The sequence below is a fragment of the Zootoca vivipara genome, chromosome 9 (genome assembly GCF_965207765.1).
Source record: "Zootoca vivipara chromosome 9, rZooViv2.hap1.1, whole genome shotgun sequence".
Classification (NCBI taxonomy): Eukaryota; Metazoa; Chordata; class Lepidosauria; order Squamata; family Lacertidae; genus Zootoca; species Zootoca vivipara.
Window position 1 is genome coordinate 69,318,450 of NC_142592.1, and position 25,128 is coordinate 69,343,577.

General features: G+C 48.6%; 1 protein-coding gene and 2 pseudogenes across 3 annotated transcripts in view; all 3 read left to right on the forward strand.

The window, feature by feature from the left end:
• Positions 1-1,145: 1,145 nt before the first annotated feature.
• LOC132592716 (uncharacterized) lies at positions 1,146-13,546 on the forward strand (annotated as a pseudogene). The gene is made up of 4 exons (XR_015951715.1): positions 1,146-1,213; positions 2,172-3,914; positions 10,578-11,430; positions 11,682-13,546. The product of XR_015951715.1 is annotated as an uncharacterized LOC132592716 (transcript).
• On the forward strand, positions 9,191-23,156 carry LOC148684695 (uncharacterized). Its single transcript, XM_088676532.1, has 3 exons — positions 9,191-9,328; positions 17,892-18,022; positions 18,972-23,156. The coding sequence occupies exon 3, from the start codon at positions 19,156-19,158 to the stop codon at positions 21,079-21,081; it is 1,926 nt and encodes a 641-aa protein (XP_088532658.1). The 5' UTR covers positions 9,191-9,328; positions 17,892-18,022; positions 18,972-19,155; the 3' UTR covers positions 21,082-23,156.
• Positions 9,238-25,128, forward strand: part of LOC148684696 (uncharacterized) — a 36,242-nt pseudogene continuing 20,351 nt past the window's right edge. The window contains exon 1 of the transcript XR_015951716.1: positions 9,238-9,328. The product of XR_015951716.1 is annotated as an uncharacterized LOC148684696 (transcript). The remainder of the gene's footprint in view (positions 9,329-25,128) is intronic.

The following is a 25,128-nucleotide window of genomic DNA, read 5'->3' on the forward strand; positions in this document are numbered from 1 at the left end:
GTTTATGCCCTGGAGTTGCTGTACTCAAGCATGCAAGATGGGTGTGTGTGTGCGTGCGTGTGACTGGTTTTTCCACCAAACTCTGTCCCCCCTCTCCCCACCACATGATCTCCAAACACTGCTTCTTCACTAGAACTTGTCCCTGCCTCCTACGCATTCTGAAGAAAACTTAAAATTCTGTAATTTAATGGGAGATTCCCCGCCCCTAAGCCTAATTGCAAGAGGGGGAAGGAGGGGCTGCAGGTACCAGGGAAGTCTCCTGGTGGGTCCATCTTCACTCATGTACCCCATGGGGCACCCCAGAGCTATTGCTGCTGCTGCTGCTGCTGTCATGGACTGGCAGGGTGGAAGGTGGGGGGAGGCACCAGCTGGAGAACTGACAAGGGAAGAGGGCTTGGATCCCGGGTGTTGTATGCCCCCAAAGGCTATCCAAACTCTTAGCTCTAGGTCTAGCCAGTGTGGTGTAGTGGTTAAGAGGGGTAGACTAGACTCGTAATCTGGGGAACCGGGTTCACGTCTCCGCTCCTCCACATGCAGCTGCTGGGTGACCTTGGGCTAGTCAGACTTCTCTGAAGTCTCTCAGGCTCACTCACCTCACAGAGTGTTTGTTGTGGAGGAGGAAGGGAAAGGAGAATGTTAGCCGCTTTGAGACTCCTTCGGGTAGTGATAAAGCGGGATATCAAATCTAAAATCCAAACTCTAGGTCTGGCCAATAAAAGGCTGATACGGGAGCCGTTGGGGGCCAGGCTGGTTCTTTCTTTTTCACCTCTCCTCTGGGAAAGTGCTCTTTCTTTTGGGCTTTGATTACTTCTGCCTCCTTCAGTGCCCACGGCACCATCAACATACTTTCCTTTGAACTTCTGTAGCCATGTAGGGCTCTCTCTCAGGACCGCTACCCAGGAGTCGGCGTATGGAAACTGCTCCCAACATCCAGGGTGTTTTGTCACACTTCGAAAGATCTGGTTGGTTAGGTCCAGGTCCTTTGAGCCCGGGAGTTCTCAGTTGCAGGGAGTTCTCAGTCATTTGGGGTTCATCCCTCCACTGTATTTGCGTTTGAATTTGCCAGAAATTATTCACCATGCCTTGTAATGGAGTCCATTCCTCCTATGAGTGTGCCCCCCCCCCCCATTATGCCTCCTACCATTGAAGCCAGTTGAAGCCGTTGCTTTGATCACAGCCCCTGTTGCATGCTGGCAGCTTCTGGAAGCCACAGGTGAGCGCTCAGTGCAGGGTGGGAACCCCCCCCCCAAACATGTCGGCCACCAAAGGGAATTCTGCTCCCCTAACACCCCAAGGCATCCTATAATTATGATATTTAAGATGGATCAGGAATAAATTAATGTCCCCAGAAATAACACAACTTCTGGCCATTAATGAATAAATACTACATGTTCAAGGTTGAAGTTTCCCTTAAGTACAGTTATCCATTTGCCTTTGATATCCAGCTTTTTCAGTGCCAGATTAGGATAGTCCTGTGTCAGAAGAGGGGCACAAGGTCAGACAGCACATCATTATTATAAAGAACAATGGGGGTGGGTGTTTCCATCTGGGATTACCATGCTCCAACTTCTGCTCCTTCTGCTTCTCCTACTCTCTCCATGCAATGAGAGGCATGTAGACGGAGGTCCATCTCCAAGAACAGGAGCTTCCCTGAGCACCCATTCAGCTGACCCCAAGCACCAAGACTTGTCACTAGTTCTCTGAGTGCCCTGACCACAGTCCCTGGAAAAGACGTAGACCTGGGTCTCACAGAATGGTCCACATGGACCTCCTGAGGCCAATGGGACTGTGCAGGGGATTAATGAAGATTGAGAGGTGGAAACGGGGGTGAATGGAGGATTATGATGCAGAGGATGGGATGGGAAATGTCCAAAGGAATGATGAAGCGGAGAAAGAGAGGACCTGTTGATGGACAGAGAGCAGCTGCCTTTCCTGTGAGGAAACAATTGATTTGAAAAGGCTGTATTCCCAGATCATGCTGCTTTATTAACGATGATTGAGGACTATGAAAGGTTGCTGATGCATTACTATCATTTGATGACATTGCATCTTCATTTCCTAAAATCTCGGAACATGGGTGGAGAATGTAGGAGACATCGCAATAAGAGAGGTTGCTAATGGCGCTTGATGTGTTCTTTTTTTCTTTGTTCTCTTCCTTGAAACCCAAACAGGACTTCTTCTCAGCCCATTCTGAGGAAAGCGATGGAGAAGACAAGTCAGAATTTCGGGGGAGGGAGCAACTTTCATTTCATTAGGAATAGACATCAAAATGTGTGAAATGTGGAATATGCCTCACTGAATGAGCACACATAGCTCACATCAACTATCTCAAAGAGCAAAGAAACCATTTAAAGGTATGGAGAGTGGAAAGAGTTTTACTGATAGTGGAACACTTAGAACACATCAGGGGAATCACATGGGGAAGAAAGGATTCCAATGCAAGGAGTCTGGAAAGAGGTTCAATCAGAGGGGAAACTTCAATAAACATCAGCGGACTCACACAAGTGAAAAACCATATAAATGTATGGAGTGTGGAAAGAGCTTTAGTAATAGTGGAAGCCTTAGACAACATCAACGGACTCACACAGGAGAGAAACCATATGAATGTATGGAGTGTGGAAAGAGCTTCAGTTTAAATGCAAACCTTAGAAGACACCAACGGATTCACACAGGAGAGAAACCATATGAATGTATGGAGTGCGGAAAGAGTTTTAGTGATAATGGAAACCTTAGAAGACACCAACGGGTTCACACAGGGGAGAAACCTTTTAAATGCATGGAGTGTGGAAAGAGCTTCAGTTGGAGTAGACAACTCCATATTCATCTACAGACTCACACGGGAGAAAAACCATTTAAATGTATGGAGTACGGAAAAAGCTTCAGTCAGAGTGGAGACCTTAAATTACAGCAGCAAACTCACATGGGAGAAAAACCATATGAATGCATGGAGTGTGGAAAAAGCTTCCATATCAATGCAAGACTTAAAACACATCAACGGACTCACACAGGAGAGAAACCATTTAAGTGCATGGAGTGTGGAAAGCGCTTCAGTTTAAATGCAAACCTTAGAAGCCATCAACGGACTCACACGGGTGAAAAACCATATAAATGTATGGAGTGTGGAAAGAACTTCAGTAAGAGGGTACAACTCAATATACATCTACAGATTCACACAGGGGAGAAACCATTTAAATGCATGGAGTGTGGAAAGAGCTTCAGTTTAAATGCGTGCCTTAGAAGACACCAACGGAATCACACAGGAGAGAAACCATATAAATGTATGGAGTGTGGAAAGAGTTTCAGTCACAGTGGACAATTCAACATACATCTAGAGACTCACACAGGGGAGAAGCCATTTAAATGCATGGAGTGTGGAAAGAGCTTCAGTTTAAATGCAAACCTTAGAAGCCATCAACGGACTCACACGGGTGAAAAACCATATAAATGTATGGAGTGTGGAAAGAGTTTTAGTGATAATGGAAACTTTGGAAAACATCAACGGACTCACACAGGAGAGAAACCATATAAATGTATGGAGTGTGGAAAGAGTTTCAGGTACAGTGGACACCTCAATAGACATTTACAGACTCACACAGGAGAGAAACCATATAAATGCATGGAGTGTGGAAAGAAATTCAGTAGGAGTAGACAACTCAATAGACATCTACAGATTCACACAGGGGAGAAGCCATTTAAATGCATGGAGTGTGGAAAGAGCTTCAGTTTCAATGAGTCCCTTAGAAGACACCAACGGACTCACATAGGAGAGAAACCATATAAATGTATGGAGTGTGGAAAGAGTTTTAGTGATAATGGAAACCTTAGACAACATCAACGGACTCACACAGGAGAGAAACCATATAAATGTATGGGGTGTGGAAAGAGTTTCAGTCACAGTGGAAATCTTAGAAAACATCAGCAGACACAGGGAAGAAACCATATAAATGTATGGCATGTGGAAGGAACTTCAGTCAGAGGGGAGCCCTTGATTTAAGTCAAAAAACTTGCACAAGAGACAAACCATGTAAATGTCAAGAAAGTAGATAGAGGGTCAGTCCTAGTGGAAGTCCTGTATCAACAGACTCATGAGCAGGAAGAACTTTAATAGTTTAACCATACAAACCCATCAACAACTGAAGAGTAGAAGCAGTTTAAATGGAAAGATTTGCAGAAAGTGCTTTTGTTATAATGGAGTGTTTAAGAAACATCTTGGGACTCTCACAGGGGAGAACCCATTTAGATGTATGGAATGTGGGACATGTTCCTCTCAGGGTCCACTCTTTTCTTCACAGCAATAAACTCAGGAGGAAATCAGTCTTCAAAGCATGATGTATATGTGAAGTTCTTGTGTTTATATGTAAAACAACAGTAATGAAATATTTAAGGCAATGTCTCACAATAGGGAGTATAATTTTAGATGCAAGATACCTTTTGATAGAGAGGGAAAATCTGAATTGCTGGTGGGGAGTGAGGATTAGGGCTGGGCGATATATTAATAGCTCGTCCATACCGGTTTCTAGACCACATCGCGATAACCTTTGAAAAACAATTGATATGGCAATAAACCACGAATCACAGCGTGTGTTTCTGGGATGTGCCTGGAAGCAGCCGGCAGAAAACTTTGCTTCGTGAAGCCCCTGAAGATGCCCAGTTGCTGACTTCCCTCCCAGACGACAGGAAGCGAAACACACACCTCCATTGCCCTGTGTCGTTCCAGCCTCTTTCTTCCTTGCTCCCTTCTGCCGGTTTGTGTGCCTGACTTAGATGTACTGTGGGTGTATTTTTTTTACTGCTGAAACTAGATTTGCTCTCAGGAGCTAAGCTTTGTGCCTCACTGGGGACGCAATGAGAACTGTATGCTTTGAGCCCTCAGTAAACTATTACTGAAGAAGTCCTGCTGCCTGTGTGTGTTGTTGTTGTTGTTGTTGTTGTTTTGACCTCTGCATGGGAATTGCTCTGCATGTGGCCCCTTCCCCGCTGATACTTAGTTTATGCCCTGGAGTTGCTGTACTCAAGCATGCAAGATGGGTGTGTGTGTGTGTGTGTGTGTGTGTGTGACTGGTTTTTCCACCAAACTCTGTCCCCCCTCCCCCCACCACATGATCTCCAAACACTGCTTCTTCACTAGAACTTATCCCTGCCTCCTACGCATTCTGAAGAAAACATAAAATTCTGTAATTTAATGGGAGATTCCCCGCCCCTAAGCCTAATTGCAAGAGGGAGAAGGAGGGGCTGCAGGTACCAGGGAAGTCTCCTGGGGGCGGGGCATCTTCACTCATGAACCCCATGGGGCACCCCAGAGCTGCTGCTTATTCTGGGGTTTGGGGATGATAGTACTTTTCCATTGTCCCAGGAGTTATTCTTCCAGCTAGAGGACCACAGTGCATATTGTTATTGTACTAATTTTATTGCTGCTGCTGCTGCTGCTGTCATTGACTGGCAGGGTGGAAGGGGGAGGGGAGGCACCAGTTGGGGAACTGACCAGGGAAGAAGGCTTGGATACCGGGTGTTGTATGCCCCGAAAGGCTATCCAAACTCCTAGCTCTAGGTCTCGCCAGTGTGGTGTAGTGGTTAAGAGCGGTAGGCTAGACTCGTAATCTGGGGAACCGGGTTCGCTTCCCCGCTCCTCCACATGCAGCTGCTGGGTGACCTTGGTCTAGTCACACTTCTCTGAAGTCTCTCAGCCCCACTCACCTCACAGAGTGTTTGTTGTGGGGGAGGAAGGGAAAGGAGAATGTTAGCCGCTTTGAGACTCCTTCAGGTAGTGATAGAGCGGGATATCAAATTTAAAATCCAAACTCTAGGTCTGGCCAATAAAAGGCTGATATGGGAGCCGTTGGGGGCCAGGCTGGTTCTTTCGTTTTCATCTCTCCTCTGGAAAGTGCTCTTTCTTTTGGGCTTTGATTACTTCTGCCTCCTTCAGTGCCCACGGCACCATCAGCGAGGTATAATACTGCCCCCCCCCTTCCTGGTGTTAACAGCACCAAGACCTAAAACATGGATGGAGCATTCTGAGGTCATGGCGTGGAGTGGGGGAAGGAAGGATTTTGCAACGTAACCATTGTGTGTGGGGGGGGGCACTTTGCAGTTGGATTGCTGGGATCAGCCCCTCCCTCGTTCTCCTGATCCCCAGAAGGAAGAGGGGAGGGAAAAAACCTTCCTCTCCCCCCACTAAATTCCTCCCCACTCCTCCCGGCACATCTTTCCCTCCCTCCGCCCCTCAACCCCAAATCCCCTCCCCAATATGTTGCTCCTCCTCCTCGCCATCCAGCTTCTGTTCCGGGAATGGGGTGGGGGGAGAGCCCCCTCCCAAACTGCCTTCTTCTCCCGGAAGTGGAGCTTCTACACCGGATTGCTGCTCTGCGCCGTAGCTCTAGGGGCGCGCGCTTTCGGAAAGGGGAGGAGGTACACGCAGGGGAAATCCCCCCCCCCGTGGGAAAGAGAATCGGGAACGAGGGAAAAGAGGTAAAGGGGCCGCGGGGGGGGGGGGAAGGACCCAGAGACCCCCGCCAGCTCCCCAGAGCTCCATTCGTGGTTCCCGTCTGCATGTTGTCGATTCCTGCACGCGTGCTGCGAAGGGGGCTTTCCTTGGCCCCTTAGGCGCCTTGGCAGGGGGGGGACATGGGGCGCCCACCCAGGGGGTCCCCACGAGGACCCCCCTTGCCCCGTTTCCCCCACACAAGAATCCCTGAGACCCTGTGGTCTCTGCATGGAGAAAGGCGGGCCAGGAAAGGGTTAACGAGAGCGGGGGACGCCTGGATGGAGACCCCCCTCGTCCCTTCTCTACTCGTCTTGGGGGGGGGGCTCCGGATGGAGAGACAAGGGGTGCGGAGGGGAGACACAGGGAAAGAGAGGGGAGGTTGAGGAAGTGAGGCGGGGAGCATCCCTGGGGCAGGGAAGGAAAACATGGGTGGGGGGGGGGAGATCGGAAGACCAGATTTTAGGGAGACGTCCCCATCGTGGTGCCCGAGGGGAAGCTCCGGAACGACCGTCCTCTTGGTTTCTCCTTCCCACCCAGGAATCCGCCTCCCCGTCAAGGTAACCAGAGAGGGATCCCTGGAAAGGGGGGGTCAGCCCCCCCCACCCCTTCCTTCCTTCATGCTCCATCCTCTTCCCACTCCAGAAGCCCCTTCCCTGCCCAGACTCCTAGGTTCTTCCAAGTCCAACTGTTATGTATTAAGTTAACTGCAATTCTCACTCATGTACACAACATGCAAATGAAGGATTGAGAGTTCTGTTCACGGATTGGGTAGCTAGGGGAAGTTTGTTACTGTTGCAAGTTACAGAATACTATATAAACCAGTTGGCTAAGCTACTGTTCAGCCTGGACTCAGAGCTAGAATAAAGAACTGGTTGTTTTGAGAGCTGTGTCTTCATCCTTCTTAGCCACTATTCAACACCAACCATTGGTCCCCCTGGAGAGGAGAGGAAATCCCAAGAGGAAGAGGGGAGGGGAAGCTTCCCGGAAGCGGCTCTTTGTTTCCGCAATCCCACCCAGGAAGCAGCCGGAAACCTTTCCCTCTCTCTCAGGTTTCCATCTTTAAGTGTCTTTCCCACTGCCGGGTTCATTGAGGATGAGGATAATGTACACCTGTCATAAGAAACAGGGATGCAGAGTCCGTGGAAAGACTCTCAGGATTGATATAGAAGTTGCACCTCGAAAGCATTTCTCTTCCTCTTATTCTTTGTAGCCAGTGTCAACTGCCCTGAAACCAGTTCTGGCCAGGGAGGGTGGGGTACCAATTAAAATTTATTAATATTATTATTCTTAACCTCATAACCACTTATCCCACCACCTGCTCTCAGCAGAAAGGAAACTGCCTTATCAGCTAAAATGTTCCAGTTAGAGAATACAACTTTGAATCACAGAGCAAAACTACCAGAACCTTCTTGAACCAATAGACTAGGAATCATCTCTCTACATGAGACCAATACTTTTCTATGCCTGAAAAAATGCAACCATGACACTTTAAAGGTCAGCACCAAGAGTTTGAATTAAGCTCAGAAATGCGCTGAGAGCCAGGGAAGATCCTTTAGGACCAGTGATATGTGGTCCCGGCGGCTGCTCCTAGGTCCACATTCTGTATTATTTGGAGGTTTTGAGTCACCTTCAAAGGTAGCCCCATGTTGAGCACATGACAATACTCTGAGCAGGAGATAACCAGAGCATGCACCACTCGGGGGGGGGGGGGGAGAGAGTCTGCAGGCTGGTAGGGTCTCAGCCTGTGTACCAGACAGCTGCCCTGGACCCAGAACTGACCTGCGTCTCCATGGACAGCTGTGAGTCCAAAATGACCTCCAGGCTGAGTACCTGGTCCTTTAGGGGCACAGTTAACCCATCAGGACCAGGGAGTCCCCCACCTGCCCGCCCTCTGTCCCCCCAAAAGGTTACTTCTGTCTTGTCAGGGTTCAACCTAAATCTGTTAGCCGCCATCCATCCTCCAACCACCTCTGGAAATGCGAACAAGGCATTCACTGCCTTCACTGGTTCCAATTTAAAAGAGAGGAAGATCTGGGAATCATCCACAGTTTCAGTTCCAGGATGAGGCCTGAATCCCAATTGGAAGGATAATGGTGGCAGAAGCTTTCCTGGTCCTGCAGCCCACAAAAGTTCCAGGCACAATACTTTCATTAGCTTTGAAGGGGCCATAGGATGCTTGGTGGTCTTTCCTTCAAAAGACAAATATTTGGAATACTTTGACAGTGACGTATGATGAAAATATCACTTCTGTTTTCCTTATTCAACATCGGACAGACTTTGATAGACAGGTCTGAGCTCATCTCTTCATACGAAACTGCTGTGTTAGCAGCAATGGAAGCCTGGGCAGTGGGGTTGGGGGTCCTGGGCTGCCTAGAGAACAAGACCCCCTTCTCAGCCTGGCTGATATGGTCCCAAGGAAAGCAGAGCAGTATATTTGGCACCAGTTTGGCTGCAGGAGTTGCTGGAAGGAGGTGTGCAGGACACCATCCAACGGTCTTAGAGAGGTTCTCCTCCAGAGCCTTTTCTTCTCCTGAGGATAACCCACGAGGCAGCGGAGGTTTAGGATCCGAGTTTTCCTTCTCAATGGGGTCCCTTCCCCGGTTGACGAGCCCCATCTTCCTTTCACTTTCCTCTGCAACATGGACAGAATCTGCTTCCTGACTGTGAGATTCACGGTTGTTCTCATCCTCTCCATCCACCAGGGCCTGCCTTCACCTGCAGCAGAATTCCCCAACCCACCAACGATTTGAGACCCATCAGCTATCCTCACCTGGTTTAGCCGGCCGGTTGAAGCCGTTGCTTGGATCCTGGCCTCTGTTGCATGCTGGCAGCTTCTGGAAGCCACAGGTGAGCGCTCAGTGCAGGGTGGGACCCCCCCCCCAACATGTCGGCCACCAAAGGTACTACTGCTCCCCTAACACCCCAAGGCATCCTATAATTATGATATTTAAGATGGATCAGGAATAAATTCATGTCCCCAGAAATAACACAACTTCTGGCCATTAATGAATCAATACTACATGTTCAAGGTTGAAGTTTCCCTTAAGTACAGTTATCCATTTGCCTTTGATATCCAGCTTTTTCAGTGCCAGATTAGGATAGTCCTGTGTCAGAAGAGGGGCACAAGGTCAGGCAGCACATCATTATTATAAAGAACAATGGGGGTGGGTGTTTCCATCTGGGATTCCCATGCTCCAACTACTGCTCCTTCTGCTTCTCCTACTCTCTCCATGCAATGAGAGGCATGTAGACGGAGGTCCATCTCGAAGAACAGGAGCTTCCCTGAGCACCCATTCAGCTGACCCCAAGCGCCAAGCCTTGTCTCTAGTCCTCTGACTGACCCAGACCACAGTCCCTGGAAAAGACGTAGACCTGGGTCTCACAGAATGGTCCACATGGACCTCCTGAGGCCAATGGGACTGTGCAGGTGATTCATGAAGATTTAGAGGTGGAAACGGGGGTGGATGGAGGATTATGATGCAGAGGATGGGAAATGTTCAAAGGAATGATGAAACGGAGAAAGAGAGGACCTGTTGATGGACAGAGAGCAGCTGCCTTTCCTGTGAGGAAAGAATAGATTTGAAAAGGCTGTATTCCAAGATCATGCTGCTTTATTAACGATGATTGAGGACTATGAAAGGTTGCTGATGCATTACTATCATTTGATGACATTGCATCTTCATTTCCTAAAAATCTGGGAACATGGGTGGAGAATGTAGGAGACATCGCAATAAGAGAGGTTGCTAATGGTGCTTGATGTGTTCTTTTTTTCTTTGTTCTCTTCCTTGAAACCCAAACAGGACTTCTTCTCAGCCCATTCTGAGGAAAGCGATGGAGAAGACAAGTCAGAATTTCAGGGGAGGGAGCAACTTTCATTTCACTAGAAAAAACCATTATAATGTGTGAAATGTGGAATATGCTTCACTGAATGAGCACACATAGCTCACATCTCAAAAAGGGGAGAAACCGTTTAAAGCTATGGAGAATGGAAAGAGTTTAACTGATAGTGGAACACTTAGAGCACATCAAGGTACTCACATGGGCAAGAAAAGATTCCAATGCAAGGAGTCTGGAAAGAGGGGAAACCTCAATATACATCAGCGGACTCACACAGGAGAGAAACTATATAAATGTATGGAGTGTGGAAAGAGCTTTAGTAATAGTGGAAGCCTTAGACAACATCAACGGACTCACACAGGAGAGAAACCATATGAATGTATGGAGTGTGGAAAGCATTTTAGTGATAATGGAAACCTTAGAAGACACCAACGGATTCACACAGGAGAGAAACCATATGAATGTATGGAGTGCGGAAAGAGTTTTAGTGATAATGGAAACCTTAGAAGACACCAACGGGTTCACACAGGGGAGAAACCTTTTAAATGCATGGAGTGTGGAAAGAGCTTCAGTTGGAGTGGACACCTCAATAGTCATCTACAGACTCACACGGGAGAAAAACCATATAAATGCATGGAGTGCGGAAAGAGCTTCAATTTAAATGCGTCCCTTAGAAGACACCAACGGAATCACACAGGAGAGAAACCATATAAATGTATGGAGTGTGGAAAGAGTTTCAGTCACAGTGGACAATTCAACATACATCTAGAGACTCACACAGGGGAGAAGCCATTTAAATGCATGGAGTGTGGAAAGAGCTTCAGTTTAAATGCAAACCTTAGAAGCCATCAACGGACTCACACGGGTGAAAAACCATATAAATGTATGGAGTGTGGAAAGAGCTTTAGTGATAATGGAAACTTTGGAAAACATCAACGGACTCACACAGGAGAGAAACCATATAAATGCATGGAGTGTGGAAAGAACTTCAGTAGGAGTAGACAACTCAATAGACATCTACAGATTCACACAGGGGAGAAGCCATTTAAATGCATAGAGTGTGGAAAGAGCTTCAGTTTCAATGAGTCCCTTAGAAGACACCAACGGACTCACACAGGAGAGAAACCATATAAATGTATGGAGTGTGGAAAGAGTTTTAGTGATAATGGAAACTTTGGAAAACATCAACGGACTCACACAGGAGAGAAACCATATAAATGCATGGAGTGTGGAAAGAACTTCAGTAGGAGTAGACAACTCAATAGACATCTACAGATTCACACAGGGGAGAAGCCATTTAAATGCATGGAGTGTGGAAAGAGCTTCAGTTTCAATGAGTCCCTTAGAAGACATCAACGGACTCACACAGGAGAGAAACCATATAAATGTATGGAGTGTTGAAAGAGCTTCTGTCAGAGTGGACACCTTAGTAAACATCTACAGACTTACACAAGGGAGAAACCATTTAAATGCATGGAGTGCGGAAAGAGCTTCAGTTTAAATGAGTCCCTTAGAATCTTAGAAGACATCAGCAGACACACAGGGAAGAAACCATATAAATGTATGGCATGTGGAAGGAACTTCAGTCAGAGGGGAGCCCTTGATTTAAGTCAAGAAACTTACACAAGAGACAAACCATGTAAATGTCAGGAAAGTAGATAGAGGGTCAGTCCTAGTGGAAGTCCTGTATCAACAGACTCATGAGCACGAAGAACTTTAATAGTTTAACCGTACAAACCCATCAACAACTCAAGAGGAGAAGCAGTTTAAATGGAAAGATTTGCAGAAAGTGCTTTTGTTATAATGGAGTGTTTAAGAAACATCTTGGGACTCTCACAGGGGAGAACCCATTTAGATGTATGGAATGTGGGACATGTTCCTCTCAGAATCCCTTCTTTTCTTCACAGCAATGAACTCAGCAGGAAATCAGTCTTCAAAGCATGATGTGTAAAAATAAAATAAAAGCACAGCCGAGAGAGGGGCAGACGCAGACGGCTTTCTCTCCCCTTCGCCCCAAATGCTTTAATTTCCCCTCAAACGCGGCCTGTCTGGACGGAGGAATCGAGGCTCTCGTTCGCTCGCTCGGCTTTGTGGGCGTTGTAGTTTCCCTTTCCCTCCTCCCTGCGCGGTATTAGAGACGGCTGTGTCGGGACGGGGGGTGGGTGGGCCGTGGCGGGCCAGGAGCGTGTCCTGCTCAGCTGTGTGTGTGCGTGTGTGTGTGTAAGAGAGAGAGAGCGCGAGCGCGCGCGAAGGGAAAAAGCAGCAGCCGTGAGAGGGGAAAGTTGCGGCTGCGTTTCCCTCCAGTGACTGCCTGAGATGGTTTGCTGTGGCGACGGGCGGGCGGTTTGTGTGTGTGTGTGTGCGCGAGAGAGAGAGAGAGAGAAGCGCACGGGTCTATCCCGCAGCCTCCTCCTTCTCGCACTGCTGCTTAGAAGCGAGTGGTTGGCGACCGCAAACGGTAGGCAGAAGGGTTGGGGGGAGAGAGCGCGCGCCTGCGTTCCAAGTCTCTGGTCCAATCCATGTATCCCTGGGGTACATGCGCAGTACCCCAGGGACACACGGGACAACTGGACGCAGGGACAACTTGGACATTATTATATAGGATGTGGGACATGTTCCTCTCAGAATCCACTCTTTTCTTCACAGCAATGAACTCAGCAGGAAATCAGTCTTAAAAGCATGATGTGTATGTGAAGTTCTTGTGTTTATATGTAAAACTGAACAGTAATGAAATATTGAAGGCAATGTCTCACAATAGGGAGTATAATTTTAGATGTAAGATACCTTTTGATAGAGAGGGAAAATCTGAATTGCTGGTGGGGAGTGAGGATTAGGGCTGGGCCATATATTAATAGCTCGTCCATACCGGTTTCTAGACCACATCACGATAACCTTTGAAAAACAATTGATATGGCAATAAACCACGAATCACAGTGTGTGTTTCTAGGATGTACCTGGAAGCAGCCGGCAGAAAACTTTGCTTCGTGAAGCCCCTGCACATGCCCAGTTGCTGACTTCCCTCCCAGACGACAGGAAGCGAAACACACACCTCCATTGCCCTGTGTCGTTCCAGCCTCTTTCCTCCCTTGCTCCCTTCTGCCGGTTTGTGTGCCTGACCTAGATATACTGTGGGTGTATTTTTTTACTGCCAAAACTGGATTTTGTGCCTCACTGGGGACCCACTGAGAACTGTATGCTTTGAACCCTCAGTAAACTATAACTGAAGAAGTCCTGCTTCCAGTGTGTGTGTGTGTGTGTGTGTGTGTGTGTGTGTGTGTGTGTGTGTTGTTGTTGTTGTTGTTGTTGTTGTTGTTGTTTTGACCTCTGCATGGGAATTGCTCTGCACGTGGCCCCTTCCCCGCTGATACTTAGTTCATGCCCTGGAGTTGCTGTACTCAAGCATGCAAGATGTGTGTGTGTGTGTGTGTGTGTGTGTGTGTGTGTGTGTGTGTGACTGGTTTTTCCACCAAACTCTGTCCCCCCTCCCCCCACCACATGATCTCCAAACACTGCTTCTTCACTAGAACTTATCCCTGCCTCCTACATATTCTGAAGAAAACTTTAAATTCTGTAATTTAATGGGAGATTCCCCGCCCCTAAGCCTAATTGCAAGAGGGGGAAGGAGGGGCTGCAGGTACCAGGGAAGTCTCCGGGGGGGGGGTCCATCTTCACTCATGAACCCCATGGGGCAGCCCCAGAGCTGCTGCTTATTCTGGGGTTTGGGGGTGATAGTACTTTCCCATTGTCCCAGAGGTTTTTATTCTTCCAGCTAGAGGACCACAGTGCATATTGTTATTGTACTGATTTTATTGTTGTTGTTGCTGCTGCTGTCATTGACTGGCAGGGTGGAAGGGGGTGGGGAGGCACCAGCTGGGGAAATGACAAGGGAAGAAGGCTTGGATCCCGGGTGTTGTATGCCCCCAAAGGCTATCAAAACTCCTAACTCTAGGTCTAGCCAGTGTGTTGTTGTTTAGTCGTTTAGTCGTGTCCGACTCTTCGTGACCCCATGGACCAGAGCACGCCAGGCACTCCTGTCTTGCACTGCCTCCCGCAGTTTGGTCAAACTCATGTTCGTAGCTTCGAGAACACTGTCCAACCATCTTGTCCTCTGTCGTCCCCTTCTCCTAGTGCCCTCAATCTTCCCAACATCAGGGTCTTTTCCAAGGATTCTTCTCTTCTCATGAGGTGGCCAAGGTATTGGAGCCTCAGCTTCACGATCTGTCCTTCCAGGGAGCACTCAGGGCTGATTTCCTTAAGAATGGATAGGTTTGATCTTCTAGCAGTCCATGGGACTCTCAAGAGTCTCCTCCAGCACCATAATTCAAAAGCATCAATTCTTCGACGATCAGCCTTCTTTATGGTCCAGCTCTCACTTCCATACATCACTACTGGGAAAACCATAGCTTTAACTATACGGACCTTTGTAGGCAAAGTGATGTCTCTGCTTTTTAAGATGCTGTCTAGGTTTGTCATTGCTTTTCTCCCAAGAAGCAGGCGTCTTTTAATTTCGTGACTGCTGTCACCATCTGCAGTGATCAAGGAGCCCAAGAAAGTAAAATCTCTCACTGCCTCCATTTCTTCCCCTTCTATTTGCCAGGAGGTGATGGGACCGGTGGCCATGATCTTGGTTTTTTTGATGTTGAGCTTCAGACCATATTTTGCGCTCTCCTCTTTCACCCTCATTAAAAGGTTCTTTAATTCCTCCTCGCTTTCTGCCATCAAGGTTGTGTCATCTGCATATCTGAGGTTGTTGATATTTCTTCCGGCAATCTTAATTCCGGCTTGGGATTCATCTAGTCCAGCCTTTCGCATGATGAATTCTGCATATAAGTTAAATAAGCAGGGAGACAATATACAACCTTGTCGTACTCCTTTCCCAATTTTGAACCAATCAGTTGTTCCATATCCAGTTCTAACTAGCCAGTGTGGTGTAGTGGTTAAGAGCAGTAGACTAGACTCGTAATCTGGGGAATCAGGTTCGAGTCTCCACTCTTCCACATGCAGCTGCTTGGTGACCTTGGTCTAGTCACACTTCTCTGAAGTCTCTCAGCCTCACTCACCTCACAGAGTGTTTGTTGTGGGGGAGGAAGGGAAAGGAGAATGTTAGCCGCTTTGAGACTCCTTCAGGTAGTGATAAAGCAGGATATCAAATCCAAAATCCAAACTCTAGGTCTGGCCAATAAAAGGCTGATATGGGAGCGGTTGGGGGCCAGGCTGGTTCTTTCTTTTTCACCTCTCCTCTGGGAAAGTGCTCTTTCTTTTGGGCTTTGATTACTTCTGCCTCCTTCAGTGCCCACGGCACCATCAACGAGGTACAATACTTTCCTTTGAACTTCTGTAGCCACGTAGGGCTCTCTCTCAGGACCGCTACCCAGGAGTCGGCGTATGGAAACTGCTCCCAACATCCAGGGTGTTTTGTCACACTTCGAAAGATCTGGTTGGTTAGGTCCAGGTCCTACGAGCCCTGGGAGAGTGGGGCTGTTTGCAGGGAGTTCTCAGTCATTTGGGGTTCATCGCTCCACCGTACGTATTTGCGTTTGAATTTGCCAAAATTATTCACCATGCCTTGTAATGGAATCCATTCCTCCTATGAGTGTGCCCCCCCCCATTATGCCTCCTGCTTGAGTTGTCAGCCTTCAGTGCCCACGGCACCATCAGTGAGGTACAATTCTGCCCCCCATTCCTGGTGTTAAGAGCACCAAGACCTAAAACATGGATGGAGCATTCTGAGGTCATGGCGTGGAGTGGGGGAAGGAAGGATTTTGCAATGTAACCATTGTGGGGGGGGGCACTTTGCAGTTGGATTGCTGGGATCAGCCCCTCCCTCGCTCTCCTGATCCCCAGAAGGAAGAGGGGAGGGGGGAAACCTTCCTCTCCGCCCCCCACTAAATTCCTCCCCTCCCCTCCTGGAACATCCTTGTCTCACTCCGCCCCTACAACCCCAAATCCCCTCCCCAATATGTTGCTCCTCCTCCTCGCCATCCGGCTTCTGTTCCGGGAATGGGGGGGGGGGAGGAGAGCCCCGTCCCAAACTGCCTGCTTCTCCCGGAAGTGGAGCTTCTACACCGGATTGCTCTTTTGCGCCGTAGCTCTAAGGGCGCGCGCTTTCGGAAAGGGGAGGAGGGGCGGCAGGGGAAACGCCCCCCCCCCGTGGGAAAGAGAATCGGGAGCGAGGACGAAGAGGTAAAGGGGCCGCGGGGGGGGGGGGAGAGAAAGGACCCAGAGACCCCCGCCAGCTCCCCAAAGCGCCATTCGTGGTTCCCGTCCGCATGGTGTCGATCCCTGCACGCGTGCTGCGAAGGGGGCTTTCCTTGGTCCCTTAGGCGCCTTGGCGGGGGGGGGGGACATGGGGCGCCCACCCAGGGGGTCCCCACGAGGACCCCCCTTGCCCCGTTTCCCCCACGCAGGGATCCCTGAGACCCTCTGGTCTCTGCATTGAGAAAGGCGGGCCAGGAAAGGGTTAACGGGAGCGGGGGACGCCTGGATAGAGACCCCCCCCTCGTCCCTTCTCTACTCGTCTTGGGGGGGGGGCTCCGGATGGAGAGACAAGGGGTGCGGAGGGGAGACACAGGGAAAGAGAGCGGAGGGCGAAGAAGTGGGGGGGAACATCCCTTATGCATTAAGTTAACTGCAGTACTTGTTCTGGGCAACGTGGCTGCAGTTCTCACTCAGGTCCACAACATGCAAATGATGGATTGAGAGTGCTGTTCACGGATTGGGTAGCTAGGGGGAGTTTGTTACTGTTGCAAATTACTGAATACTATATAAGACAGTCGGCTAACCAGTGTTTCCCAACCTTGTGCCTCCAGCTGTTTTTGGACTACAACTCCCATCATCCCTAGCTAGCAAGACCTTGGTCAGGAATGATGGGAATTGTAGTCCGAAAACAGCTGCAGGCACAAGGTTGGGAAAAACTGGGCTAAGCTACTGTTCAGTCTGGACTCAGAGCTAGAATAAAGAGCTGGCTGTTTTGAGAGCTGTGTCTTCATCCTTCTTAGCCACTATTCAACACCAACCATTGGTCCCCCTGGAGAGGAGAGGAAATCCCAAGAGGAAGAGGGGAGGGGAAGCTTCCCGGAAGCGGCTCTTTGTTTCCACACTCCCACCCAGGAAGCAGCCAGAAGCCTTTCCCTCTCTCTCAGGCTTCCATCTTTAAGTGTCTTTTCCACTGCCTGGTTCATTGAGGATGAGGATAATGTACACCTGTCATAAGAAACAGGGGTGCAGAGTCCGTGGAAAGACTCTCAGGATTGATATAGAAGTTGCACCTCAAAAGCATTTCTGTTCCTCTTATTCTTTGGAGACGCAGGTCAGTATATTTGGCATCAGTTTGGCTGCAGGAGTTGCTGGACATCATCCAACGGTCTTAGAGAGGTTCTCCTCCAGAGCCTTTTCTTCTCCTGAGGATAACCCACGAGGCAGCGAAGGTTTAGGATCCGAGTTTTCCTTCTCAATGGGGTCCCTTCCCCAATTGACGAGCCCCACCTTCCCTTCACTTTCCTCTGCAACATGGACAGAATCTGCCTTCTTGACTGAGGGATTCACTATTGTTCTCATCCTCTCCATCCACCAGGGCCTGCCTTCACCTGCAGCAGAATTCCCCAACCCACCAAGGATTTGAGACCCATCAGCTATCCTCACCTGGTTTAGCCGGCCAGTTGAAGCCGTTGCTTGGATCACGGCCCCTGTTGCATACTGACACAGGTGAGCACTCAGTGCAGGGTGGGGACCCCCCATAACCTGTCGGCCACCAAAGGTACTACTACTCCCCTAACACCCCAAGACATCCTATAATTATGATATTTAAGATGGATCAGGAATAAATTCATGTCCCCAGAAATAACACAACTTCTGGCCATTAATGAATCAATACTACATGTTCAAGGTTGAAGTTTCCCTTAAGTACAGTTATCCATTTGCCTTTAATATCAAGCTTTTTCAGTGCCAGATTAGGATAGTCCAGAAGATGGGCACGAGATCAGGCAGCACATCATTATTATAAAGAACAATGGGGGTGGGTGTTTCCATCTGGGATCCCCATGTGCCAGTTGCTTTCCTTCGGCTTCTCCTACTCTCTCCATGCAATGAGAGGCATGTAGACGGAGGTCCATCTCCAAGAAGAGGAGCTTCCCTGAGCACCCATTCAGCTGACCCAAAGCCCCAAGCCTTGTAACTACGGTTGTTCTCTGACTGACCCAGACCACAGTCCCTGGAAAAGACGTAGACCTGGGTCTCACAGAATGGTCCACATGGACCTCCTGAGGCGAATGGGACTGTGCAGGGGATTAATGAAGATCTAGAGGTGGAAATGGGGGTGGAAGGAGGATTATGATGCAGAGGATGGGAAATGTTCAAAGGAATGATGAAGTGGAGAAAGAGAGGACCTGTTGATGGACAGAGAGCAGCTGCCTTTCCTGTGAGGAAAGAATAGATTTGAAAAGGCTGTATTCCCAGATCATGCTGCTTTATTAACGATGATTGAGGACTATGAAAGGTTGCTGGTGCATTACTATCATTTGATGACATTGCATCTTCATTTCCTAAAATCTGGGAACATGGGTGGAGAATGTAGGAGACATCGCAATAAGAGAGGTTGCTAATGGTGCTTGATGTGTTCTTTTTTTCTTTGTTCTCTTCCTTGAAACCCAAACAGGACTTCTTCTCAGCCCATTCTGAGGAAAGTGATGGAGAAGAGAAGTCAGAATTTCGGGGGAGGGAGAAACTTTCATTTCACTAGAAAAAAACGTTATAATGTGTGAAAAGTGGAATATGCTTCACTGAATGAGCACACATAGCTCACATCAACTATCTCAAAAAGGGAGAAACCGTTTAAAGGTATGGAGAATGGAAAGAGTTTCACTGATAGTGGAACACTTAGAACACATCAGGGGACTCACATGGGCAAGAAAGGATTCCAATGCAAGGAGTCTGGAAAGAGCTTCAATCAGAGGGGAAACCTCAATAAACATCAGCGGACTCACACAAGTGAAAAACTAAATAAATGTATGGAGTGTGGAAAGAGTTTTAGTGATAGTGGACGCCTTAGACAACATCAACGGACTCACACAGGAGAGAAACCTTTTAAATGTATCAAGTGCGGAAAGTGCTTTAGTGAGAATGGAAAGCTTAGAAGACATCAACGGGTTCACACAGGGGAGAAACCTTTTAAATGCATGGAGTGCGAAAAAAGCTTCAGTCAGAGTGGAAACCTTAAATTACACCAGCGAACTCACATGGGAGAAAAACCATATGATTGCATGGAGTGTGGAAAAAGCTTCCGTTTCAATGCAAGACTTAAAACACATCAACGGACTCACACAGGAGAGAAACCATTTAAGTGCATGGAGTGTGGAAAGAGCTTCTGTCAGAGTGGACAACTAAATATACACCTACAGATTCACACAGGAGAGAAACCATTTAAATGTATGGAGTGTGGAAAGAGTTTTAGTGATAATGGAAACCTTAGAAGACACCAACGGACTCACACAGGAGAGAAACCATATAAATGTATGGAGTGTGGAAAGAGTTTTAGTGATAATGGAAACCTTAGACAACATCAACGGACTCACACAGGAGAAAAACCATATAAATGCATGGAGTGTGGAAAGAGCTTCAGTTGGACTGGACAACTCAGTATTCATCTACAGACTCACACGGGCGAAAAACCATTTAAATGCATGGAGTGCGAAAAAAGCTTCAGTCAGAGTGGAGACCTTAAATTACACCAGCGAACTCACACGGGAGAAAAACCATATGAATGCATGGAGTGTGGAAAAAGCTTCCGTTTCAATGCAAGACTTAAAACACATCAACGGACTCACACAGGAGAGAAACCATTTAAATGCATGGAGTGTGGAAAGGGCTTCTGTCAGAGTGGACAACTCAATATACACCTACAGATTCACACAGGGGAGAAACCTTTTAAATGCATGGAGTGCGGAAAAAGCTTCAGCTTAAATGCAAAGCTTAGAAGCCATCAACGGACTCACACAGGAGAGAAACCATATAAATGTATGGAGTGTGGAAAGAGTTTCAGTCACAGTGGTCACCTCAATATACATCTACAGACTCACACAGGAGAGAAACCGTATAAATGTATGGAGTGTGGGAAGAGCTTCAGTCAGAGTGGACAACTTAGAGGACATCTTCAGACTCATACAGGAGAGAAACCATTTAAATGCATGGAGTGTGGGAAGAGCTTCAGTTTAAATTCAAACCTTAGAAGCCATCAACGGACTCACACGGGTGAAAAACCATATAAATGTATGGAGTGTGGAAAGAGTTTTAGTGGTAATACAAACCTTAGAAAACATCAACGGACTCACACAGGAGAGAAACCATATAAATGTATGGAGTGTGGAAAGAGTTTCAGTTACAGTGGACACCTCAATAGACATCTACGGACTCATACAGGGGAGAAACCATATAAATGCATGGAGTGTGGAAAGAACTTCAGTCACAGTAGACAACTCAATAGACATCTACAGATTCACACAGGGGAGGAACCATATAAATGCATGGAGTGCGAAAAGAGCTTCAGTTTCAATGAGTCCCTTAGAAGACACCAACGGACTCACACAGGAGAGAAACCATATAAATGTATGGAGTGTGGAAAGAGTTTTAGTGATAATGGAAACCTTAGACAACATCAACGGACTCACACAGGAGAAAAACCATATAAATGTATGGAGTGTGGAAAGAGTTTCAGTCACAGTGGAAATCTTAGAAAACATCAGCAGACACACGGGAAAGAAACCATATAAATGTATGGCATGTGGAAGGAACTTCAGTCAGAGGGGAGCCCTTGATTTAAGTCAAGAAACTAACACAAGAGACAAACCATACAAATGTCAGGAAAGTAGATAGAGGGTCAGTCCTAGTGGAAGTCCTATATCAACAGACTCTTGAGCAGGAAGAACTTTTATAGTTTAACCGTACAAACCCATCAACAACTCAAGAGGAGAAGCAGTTTAAATGGAAAGATTTGCAGAAAGTGCTTTTGTTATAATGGAGTGTTTAAGAAACATCTTGGGACTCTCACAGGGGAGAACCCATTTAGATATATGGAACTAGTGGAATTCAGCCCGTTTAGTAAACGGGCGCTAGCTGGGCGGGAACAGAGGGGAAGCCCTGGGACGGCGCAGGCGTCGCCTCCACCAGCGGGGATGTGCGTGGAAGACCCCAGGCTCCACCTGGGTGGTTTGCTGTGGCGGCGGGTGGGCGGTTTGTGTGTGTGTGTGTGTGTGTGTGTGTGTGTGTGTGAGAGAGAGAGAGAGAGAGAGAGAGAGAGAAGTGAGCGGGGCTTTTCTGGGATGTGCCGCCTGCGCGAGCTAAGTGCGCATTGCAGCCAGGCTGGTGGCAAGTTTGCACTCAGGGTCACTGTGGAATAGGGAGGACTGAATGTATTGGGGGTGGGAAGGGTGGGGGGGTTGTGTGTGTGTGCGGTATGTGTGTGGAGAGAGATGTGGTGGTCAAGCCACTCCGGCTCCAGCCTCTTATCAAAAGGTTGCTGTGGATCCCGTTTCCCTAAGCAACACCCAATAAAAGCCTCCATAAAAAATAAAAATAAAATAAAAGCACAGCCGAGAGAGGGGCAGACGCAGACGGCTTTCTCTCCCCTTCGCCCCAAATGCTTTAATTTCCCCTCAAACGCGGCCTGTCTGGACGGAGGAATCGAGGCTCTCGTTCGCTCGCTCGGCTTTGTGGGCGTTGTAGTTTCCCTTTCCCTCCTCCCTGCGCGGTATTAGAGACGGCTGTGTCGGGACGGGGGGTGGGTGGGCCGTGGCGGGCCAGGAGCGTGTCCTGCTCAGCTGTGTGTGTGCGTGTGTGTGTAAGAGAGAGAGAGCGCGAGCGCGCGCGAAGGGAAAAAGCAGCAGCCGTGAGAGGGGAAAGTTGCGGCTGCGTTTCCCTCCAGTGACTGCCTGAGATGGTTTGCTGTGGCGACGGGCGGGCGGTTTGTGTGTGTGTGTGTGCGCGAGAGAGAGAGAGAGAGAAGCGCACGGGTCTATCCCGCAGCCTCCTCCTTCTCGCACTGCTGCTTAGAAGCGAGTGGTTGGCGACCGCAAACGGTAGGCAGAAGGGTTGGGGGGAGAGAGCGCGCGCCTGCGTTCCAAGTCTCTGGTCCAATCCCTGTATCCCTGGGGTACATGCGCAGTACCCCAGGGACACACGGGACAACTGGACGCAGGGACAACTTGGACATTATTATATAGGATGTGGGACATGTTCCTCTCAGAATCCACTCTTTTCTTCACAGCAATGAACTCAGCAGGAAATCAGTCTTAAAAGCATGATGTGTATGTGAAGTTCTTGTGTTTATATGTAAAACTGAACAGTAATGAAATATTGAAGGCAATGTCTCACAATAGGGAGTATAATTTTAGATGTAAGATACCTTTTGATAGAGAGGGAAAATCTGAATTGGTGGTGGGGAGTGAGGATTAGGGCTGGGCGATATATTAATAGCTCGTCCATACCGGTTTCTAGACCACATCACGATAACCTTTGAAAAACAATTGATATGGCAATAAACCACGAATCACAGTGTGTGTTTCTAGGATGTACCTGGAAGCAGCCGGCAGAAAACTTTGCTTCGTGAAGCCCCTGCACATGCCCAGTTGCTGACTTCCCTCCCAGACGACAGGAAGCGAAACACACACCTCCATTGCCCTGTGTCGTTCCAGCCTCTTTCCTCCCTTGCTCCCTTCTGCCGGTTTGTGTGCCTGACCTAGATATACTGTGGGTGTATTTTTTTACTGCCAAAACTGGATTTTGTGCCTCACTGGGAACCCAATGAGAACTGTATGCTTTGAACCCTCAGTAAACTATAACTGAAGAAGTCCTGCTTCCAGTGTGTGTGTGTGTGTGTGTGTGTGTGTGTGTGTGTTGTTGTTGTTGTTGTTGTTGTTGTTGTTGTTGTTTTGACCTCTGCATGGGAATTGCTCTGCACGTGGCCCCTTCCCCGCTGATACTTAAATCATGCCCTGGAGTTGCTGTACTCAAGCATGCAAGATGTGTGTGTGTGTGTGTGTGTGTGACTGGTTTTTCCACCAAACTCTGTCCCCCCTCCCCCCACCACATGATCTCCAAACACTGCTTCTTCACTAGAACTTATCCCTGCCTCCTACATATTCTGAAGAAAACTTTAAATTCTGTAATTTAATGGGAGATTCCCCGCCCCTAAGCCTAATTGCAAGAGGGGGAAGGAGGGGCTGCAGGTACCAGGGAAGTCTCCGGGGGGGGGGGTCCATCTTCACTCATGAACCCCATGGGGCAGCCCCAGAGCTGCTGCTTATTCTGGGGTTTGGGGGTGATAGTACTTTCCCATTGTCCCAGAGGTTTTTATTCTTCCAGCTAGAGGACCACAGTGCATATTGTTATTGTACTGATTTTATTGTTGTTGCTGCTGCTGCTGTCATTGACTGGCAGGGTGGAAGGGGGTGGGGAGGCACCAGCTGGGGAAATGACAAGGGAAGAAGGCTTGGATCCCGGGTGTTGTATGCCCCCAAAGGCTATCAAAACTCCTAACTCTAGGTCTAGCCAGTGTGGTGTAGTGGTTAAGAGCAGTAGACTAGACTCGTAATCTGGGGAATCAGGTTCGAGTCTCCACTCTTCCACATGCAGCTGCTTGGTGACCTTGGTCTAGTCACACTTCTCTGAAGTCTCTCCGCCTCACTCACCTCACAGAGTGTTTGTTGTGGGAGAGGAAGGGAAAGGAGAATGTTAGCCGCTTTGAGACTCCTTCAGGTAGTGATAAAGCAGGATATCAAATCCAAAATCCAAACTCTAGGTCTGGCCAATAAAAGGCTGATATGGGAGCGGTTGGGGGCCAGGCTGGTTCTTTCTTTTTCACCTCTCCTCTGGGAAAGTGCTCTTTCTTTTGGGCTTTGATTACTTCTGCCTCCTTCAGTGCCCACGGCACCATCAACGAGGTACAATACTTTCCTTTGAACTTCTGTAGCCATGTAGGGCTCTCTCTCAGGACCGCTACCCAGGAGTCGGCGTATGGAAACTGCTCCCAACATCCAGGGTGTTTTGTCACACTTCGAAAGATCTGGTTGGTTAGGTCCAGGTCCTACGAGCCCTGGGAGAGTGGGGCTGTTTGCAGGGAGTTCTCAGTCATTTGGGGTTCATCGCTCCACCGTAAGTATTTGCGTTTGAATTTGCCAAAATTATTCACCATGCCTTGTAATGGAATCCATTCCTCCTATGAGTGTGCCCCCCCCCCATTATGCCTCCTGCTTGAGTTGTCAGTCTTCAGTGCCCACGGCACCATCAGTGAGGTACAATTCTGCCCCCCATTCCTGGTGTTAAGAGCACCAAGACCTAAAACATGGATGGAGCATTCTGAGGTCATGGCGTGGAGTGGGGGAAGGAAGGATTTTGCAATGTAACCATTGTGGGGGGGGCACTTTGCAGTTGGATTGCTGGGATCAGCCCCTCCCTCGCTCTCCTGATCCCCAGAAGGAAGAGGGGAGGGGGGAAACCTTCCTCTCCGCCCCCCACTAAATTCCTCCCCTCCCCTCCTGGAACATCCTTGTCTCACTCCGCCCCTACAACCCCAAATCCCCTCCCCAATATGTTGCTCCTCCTCCTCGCCATCCGGCTTCTGTTCCGGGAATGGGGGGGGGGGAGGAGAGCCCCGTCCCAAACTGCCTGCTTCTCCCGGAAGTGGAGCTTCTACACCGGATTGCTCTTTTGCGCCGTAGCTCTAAGGGCGCGCGCTTTCGGAAAGGGGAGGAGGGGCGGCAGGGGAAACGCCCCCCCCCGTGGGAAAGAGAATCGGGAGCGAGGACGAAGAGGTAAAGGGG

Excerpts from the sequence above, each read along its gene's own strand:
- LOC148684695 (XM_088676532.1), top strand. The coding sequence starts at position 19,156 with ATGGAGAATGGAAAGAGTTTCACTGATAGTGGAACACTTAGAACACAT.